The following is a 7,139-nucleotide window of genomic DNA, read 5'->3' as shown; positions in this document are numbered from 1 at the left end:
TCCATGTCCATGGGTGTGTTTGTCCTGTTTATTTGTTGCTTTTAGGTTTATATCCCACAGATGTGATATTATGTGATTTTCAACCTTTTCTGTATGGCTTATTTCACTTAGTATAATTATTTCAAGGTCCATCTATGTTGTTGCCAGGAGTCTGTTGATTTTATTTACCAGCTCTTTGTTGCATTTATTTTTTCTATTGTTTTTTTTTTTCTTTTCAATTTCATTTATTTCTGCTCTAATTTTGATGATTTCTTTCCTTCTGCTGACTTTAGGCTTCATGTGTTCTTCCTTTTCTAGTTTTTAAAGATGAAGCGTTAGGTTATTTGGGCTCATTCTTGTTTTTGGAGGTAGGCCTGTAATGACATGAACTTTCCTCTTATGATTGCTTTTGCCATATCCCAAAAGTTTTGATATGTTATCCTATCATTATCATTCGTTTCTATGTATCTCTTGATCTCCCTTTTTATTTCTTCTGTGACCAAGTTCTACTTCAGTAGCATGTTGTTTAATCTCCATGGATTTGTGGTTCTTTCTGCTTTCTTTTTACAGTTGATCTCTACTATCATGGCATTATGATCCGAGAATATGGTTGGTGTGATTTCAATCCTCTTATATTTGTCGAGGCTATCTCTGTGTTCCAGTATGTGGTCAATCCTTGAGAATGTTCCAGGTGCACTAGAGAAGAATGTATAAGCAGTTGTTTTGGGACGGAAGTCTCTGTAAATGTCAATTATGTCCAGTTGGTCTAATGTGTCATTTTTAGGATGCTATTTCCTTATTGATTTTCTGTTTGGATGATCTGTCCATATCTGATAGTGGGGTATTAGGTCCCTTACTATGATAGTGTTTTGGTCTATTTCTCCGTTTATTTCTGTTAGTAATTGCTTTACATATTTCGGGGCTCCCTGATTGGGAGCATAGATATTAAAAAATGTTATGTCTTCCTGGTGCATGATTCCCTTTATCATTATGAATTGTCCCTCAGTATCTTTTCTTTTTGATTTTGAAGTCTATTTTGTCCGGTATTAGTACTGCTACTCCGTCTTTTCTCTGAAATGCCATTTGCTGAAACATCATTTTTCACCCTTTCATTTTGAGTCTATATTTGTCTTTGGAGCTGAGATGAGTCTCCTGGCGGCAGCACATGGTTGGGTTTTGTTTTCTGATCCAATCTGCAACTCTGTGCCTTTTTATTGGTGAATTCAGTCCATTTACATTTAGGGTGATTATTGAAATATGAGGTATTCTTATAGCCATTTTATGTTTTGCTTTCTGGTTGCTTGGTGTTTCCATTGCTTCTTTGTCTATGTGTTTCTTTTTTCTTTATTTTGGTTGGCTTTTGTGGGATTTGCCTCTGGTTCTTTTTGTTTTATGTTATATACTTCAGTTCTGAATCTTCTGTGTGTGGTTACCATTACGAAAATGAAAAGGATAGTTGTATATATACAGTCGTCCCTGCATGTAACTTTTTACCTCCATTCCCCTTTGTGAATTCGGATCTTTGAATCTTCCCCTTTTCAGTCATTGTTGTCTCATTTTGTCCTTATGTATGCTGAATGTTCATTACTATCTTGCTATGGTAAATCTCTTAAGCTTATAATGCCCTGTTCTTAGTAAGGGTTACACTCCTCTGCTTCTCTTTGCCTGATAGTTACCTTAATCCCAATTATGCATTTTTTTTTTGTCATTTTGTTTTAGGTGAGCTGACCCCTTTCAGTATTTCCTTTAGTGCAAGCCTCGTAATGGTCAATTCCCTCCATTTTTGTATGTCCGGAAAGGTCTTTAATTTCTTTTTCAGATCTAAAGGAGAGCTTAGCTGGATACCTTATTCTAGGCTGGTAGTTCTTTTCATTTAATAATATGAATATTTGATTCCATTCCTGTTTTGCTTGTAAGATTTGTGCTGAGAAGTCCGACAATAATCTAATAGGTTTTCTTTTACAGGTTACCATCTTCTTTTCCGTGGCTGCCCTGAAAATTCTGTCTTTGTCGTTGATTTTTCATAATTTTAATATGATGTGTCTTGGTGAAGGCCTTTTTAGGTTGAGATAATTGGGCATTCTGTTGACTTCTTGAATTCCAAGCTCCAGCCCATTTCTTAGATTTGGGAAATTCTCGTCACCTATTTGTCTGAAAATGCTTTCTAGCCCCTGCTCCTTTTCCTCGCCTTCGATAATGCCTATTATTCTGATGTTTCCTCTCCTGATAGTATCAGCTAGTTCTTGTATTTCTCTTCCATTATTTTTCATTCTTTTCATTCAGAAGAGTTTCTCTCTTCCTCCTTCTGATTTATTTCTAGATTTCTGTCTTCGATATCACTGATCTTTTCCTCCATTTGATCGACTCTATTTCCTAAGCTTGCTATTTCATTTTCAACTTTTACAGTATGTTCTTTATCTCCATAAAATCTATTCTGTTCTTTTTGAGGTTTTCAATCTCCTTCCTAAAGAACTCATTCTGCTTATCTAGCTGTTTTTTCAATTCCTGAAATTCTTGATATGATTTGTTTCGGATCTCACTGAGTTTTTTCAGAAGTACCATCCTGAATGTCTGTCATTCAAGTTGCATATTTCTCTGTCTGTAAGCTTATTTTCTGGAGTTTTTCTCTTTCTTTCTGAGATGCTTTGTCACCTTGGTTGTTCATGGTGTTTAATGGACTATTTCTCCACCTGGGCATTAATGGAAGTGTGTTCTGCTTTTTCTTTTCCCAGAAAGATTTATTATATAATGGTCCCTAGTCTGTTGCAAATAAGGTGTTTTTCTTTCGGTTTCCAGTAGGTATTGTCTAAGTCTCTTGGATCTCTGCTTTATATAAAGTGTTAATAATGTCTTTTTTTTCCTTATAGATCTTTAATCATGCTTGCTACCCTCAGTCTCAGTTCCTGTCAGTTTCGGTAGTGTTTGCTCAGATTCCACTGGAGCTTCGCGGCGTTCCATATCGGAGGATATGGGGGGAGGGGCCCTCTGTGTTGGGGGTTGGAGGCTGCGGCTCAGCCTCAGTTTTGCAACCGTGGCTGCTAAAAACCAACCATTGTTTCTCTGCCGTCTCTGCTCTTCTGCTGTCCATGTTTCTCTGCCTTCTGCCCTGATGATTGGGCACTGCCGCTGGCCACGTAGAGCTCACAGCATACTCAGGCAAAGTTGTTCAGGGAACTCACCGTTCCTTCTCCCCTCCCCCTTTTCCTACAGGGAGCTCTGGCTATGAGAGGCAGCTTCTTTGTTTCTCCCAGTTCACCGCCTGACACCCGGGGTTATGTGGTAGCTCTTATCGCAGATCCCATGTTCAGCCGTGCTGGTGTGCAGTTTGCATGATTTTTGTTGAGTTTTAGATGTTCAGCTTATTGTTGTTTCAAGGGGAGAGATCTGGGAATGTCTCTCACGCCGCCATGTTTAATCCAATCTCCAAAAATATATTTTTTTTAATGTTACACTGCTGCTGACGTATACTATGTAATTAGTCCTCCAATGGTCGTATCCATTCTGAACATGTAAATATTTTTTTCTGGTCATCATCTCCTAAACGATGCAGTATAACAAGTATTTACATAGCATTTTTACTTTGTATTACATACTATAAGTAATTTAGAGATTATTTAACGTATACAAGTGGATGTGCATAGGTCATGTGAAAATACTATGCCATATTATATAAGGGATTTTGGTAGTCCTCAGGGTCCTAGAACCAATACCCTGAGGATCCTGAGGGATGACTCTAATTAAACTGAATAAGAAGTAACATATAGTATTAATAAAGTCACAACAATCTAGAAGTATTTCCTGGCATCTAGGAAAAAAAAAAATAAGATTTTCCAAACTGTTAGTTGGCAATTACAAGTCCAATTTTAGGAGTATAACTTTTCTTTTAAAATCTCTTCCTGTTTCACTAATTTGCTGTGGTCGTTAATTTAGTAATGATATCGCCAAATGGAATCCAGCATTAAAACTTTAATATGTAATCCTGTAAGTTGAAGACAAGCTCCCATAAAAAGATGTACCTTCATCAGTTCCGGATGCATGCTCCTTTCCAAACTGGCCATGATGTTCTCGGCTTTTCCTTGGCTGCTAGTTTCATCATCTGCTAATTCATTAAAAAGCAAATGTTCTAAACCATGCAGACCATCACTAATCATCTAAGAGGAATATCCTATCTCTCCCTCCCCATCCTCTCCTACTAGATTTATTGCAAAGAATTTTGATTATGAAAGCAAAGAGAAAATTTTAATGAACTTTTGAAAATGTTCCATGAAGTCTTTATCAGTTTTAGTCTGGTTATATTTCATGTGTCAGAGCCCATGCAGCAGTATCTCAAAAAAATAAAAATAAAATAAAATAAATCTATCCACCTCCATAGTTACTGCTAATGAAGAATTAGGTCAACTTTTAAGATTAAGAGTTCTATATTCACCCTGAACAACAGACATTCCCATGGATTAAAGACAAGGGTTTTACCTCAATAACAAATGATTTAAAAAATCTGACCTTGTGCTGTTTCTACTGTCTCCTTTTTCTCTTGCACTAAACTGTCGGTATTGATCTGAATAATTTTTTTCAAAGTTATCAACCATTCCTCCATCTCCTGCTCAGTTTCAGCAGCCAGATAATGGCTGTACTTATCTAACATCTTGAGTTCAAAAGCATGACGACGCATTTTGGGGCACTAGAGGAAAAAAGAAAAAAAAACACGTATTCAGTTAGTTTAGTTGCCTTTTTAATATTAGACTTCATCAGTTTATTTATTTTTACCTCGGCGTAGCACATATCTACGTCAATACTTTTATGAAAGAATTGCTTCTTTCAACAAGAAACAGAAATCCCATGCCGACGAATGACCATGTCAAACATACCTCTGAGCACAGTGGTATATGTACAAAGTTGGCAAAAAATACTACGTGTTGGGTGAATATTATCATTTAATGCCTTTTGACACCCTTCACATTTAGATAATCAAACTACCACCATAAAAGTAAGCAAACATTTTACAGTTTCCACTCTGCTTAAAGTTTTCCTGGCATATTTATAGATTTTCAAAATCAGCCCTTAAAAACAAGCTTAAATGTCACCTGAAATAAATCTGGTACTTGCTTTATAGCAATCTATAAAATGCAATATCAATACCCAATTCGGTTTACCACACATGATATGCATCATAGGAGCATAAAAGACTGTAGTTGGTTCACATTAAATTGTGGCTCACAGTAAAAAAAAAATATGGAAACGGCCTATGCTGAATACTAGCACACAAGGCAAATAAGAGCCTCCTCCTTTCTTCAAACATAATGACATATTCTTTTATATTACCGCCTTCTGTTATGACCAAAGAAATGACACATTCCCTCTCCCAAATACCTCAGCATTAATTTTAAGACAGGCTCAGAATAATTTTCATTGTATAGTCGATTTTCAAGAAGGAACCAAGAAATTTCATCCTCATTTTCAAAGTATAGTAAAAAATGGCAAACTGCTATAGCAGTCATAAAGACTTATGTACTTGAAAATATATGGGAGTGGGGGACCATAAATTCATGAAAGCAGAACCAGGGAACACTCTAAAGAAAGGTCAATCCAGACTAGGGCTAGTCGAGAAAATCTAGGAATTGTGTGTCCTCTTTCTTCCAGTCAGATAAAGAAAAGAAGACACCTTATAGTCATATAGACTTCCATATTCTTCAAGTGTGTTTTCATTTGATCTACATGATAATCCTGTTTGATCGAGTAAACAGACATTATTAATCCCACTTTACAGTTAGAAAATTAAGATTCAGGTAGGTTCAGGGTGTTGAACCCGTATCTCGTGCCTCCTGATCAATCTAGTGCTCCTTCTAGTCAACCATGCCACCCTTGCTCGATAGTAATGGCTCCTATCTTCTGGTTAATTGACTTACCATTTGCATCATCTCTCTTTCCTGTTTCCCACCCCATCTTTGTCTGTGTCTCCTCAGTAATTCGAATTAGCAAACATTTATTAAGTCACTACTGTGTGCACAACACTGCTAATTATAGTCGACACAGACATGAATAAGACATGGTCCCTATAATCCAAAACTGAATGTGCAGAATTACCTGCAGATTAGAGTATGATTCACAAATTAGAGTATGATAGAGGAAAAAGCAAAGTGGTCACACAGGGGAGTTGGAGCTTTATTTCATTTAGTGGGCATAAGGACGAGGAAGGAAAGAGAAAACATTTCATGGGAGAAGTGCCATTTGAGCCGAGTCTTAAAAGATAAGGATCAAACAAGAACAGAAGGGGAAAGAAAAGGTCAAGCAAACAAATGTAAGAAAGGCACATACATGTGAAACTCTGTGGAGGGCTTAGCCTGATATGACTAGAGCACAGAATGTATAAGGGGACACAGAGGGGATGAGGTTAGAAAGCCGGGTATGGCCCAATCACTGTGGGCCCACAATGCCATGATGGGAGCCTTAGATCTCAATCTGTGAGACAATAAATCAAGAGCAAAAAGGTTTTGAGCAGACAAGTGAAGGACCCCATCTATGTCTTAGGACTGGAGCTGGACAACAAATCATAAGGCAGGAAGGTAAGACTCTAGACGAGAGAAGAAAAGGCAGAATCAGAGGAAAGGCAGTGAGAAAGGAAAAACAGTAAGAGATTTAAGAGGCCCTTTGGAAGCCGGACTCCAAAAGACTGGGTAAACACTTGAATATTGGCACAGAGCAAGAGTAGGGCAACTGTAGAGGATTCTGAGGTGTCTAGTATGAACCTTTTGGTGGATAAGATGCCATTAACTAAGAGAGAAAGATGAAGTTCTTAAGAGGTGATTAATAATCCTCTTTGAGAAAGAGAAAGATTACCTCTACAGCCCTACCTGAACAACATCAATGCAGGCATCCAAGTAGATGCAACCTTTAGATTCTTTTGAATTTTTCTCATCTTTATACGAATTGAGAATATATGAACCATCAGGAAGTTGAGTTAAGTAAAAATACCGTCTTTTGAATACCTATGGGAGAAAAAAAAACAGCAAAGACACCTTTGTTACATATACATTGCATTTGAACAGCTTTTTTGAACTAAAAACCTTGAAAAGCTAGCCAAAGGCATTATAGCTAGATGATCTTCAGACAATTCAGAGAAGTTGTTAAGAATTATAATTATCTTCATTTTTTTAAGACGGAGA

At 37.1% G+C, this 7,139-nt stretch overlaps 1 protein-coding gene across 6 annotated transcripts in view; it reads right to left on the bottom strand.

The window, feature by feature from the left end:
• Nucleotides 1-7,139, bottom strand: part of DOCK11 (dedicator of cytokinesis 11) — a 178,262-nt gene that overhangs the window by 115,470 nt on the left and 55,653 nt on the right. For all 6 annotated transcript variants that reach the window (XM_011380184.2, XM_011380187.2, XM_023523307.1 and 3 more), the window contains exons 7-9: nucleotides 6,828-6,962; nucleotides 4,480-4,657; nucleotides 3,996-4,075 (exon numbers count right to left, since the gene is read on the bottom strand). In XM_011380184.2, coding sequence (XP_011378486.1) covers nucleotides 3,996-4,075; nucleotides 4,480-4,657; nucleotides 6,828-6,962 — 393 coding nt within the window. The remainder of the gene's footprint in view (nucleotides 1-3,995; nucleotides 4,076-4,479; nucleotides 4,658-6,827; nucleotides 6,963-7,139) is intronic.

This window comes from Pteropus vampyrus, unplaced genomic scaffold (assembly GCF_000151845.1).
Source record: "Pteropus vampyrus isolate Shadow unplaced genomic scaffold, Pvam_2.0 Scaffold390, whole genome shotgun sequence".
In the NCBI taxonomy this organism is placed as follows: domain Eukaryota; kingdom Metazoa; phylum Chordata; class Mammalia; order Chiroptera; family Pteropodidae; genus Pteropus; species Pteropus vampyrus.
Note: the sequence above shows the minus strand (reverse complement) of the source record. Positions and strands in the feature narration are given on the sequence as shown.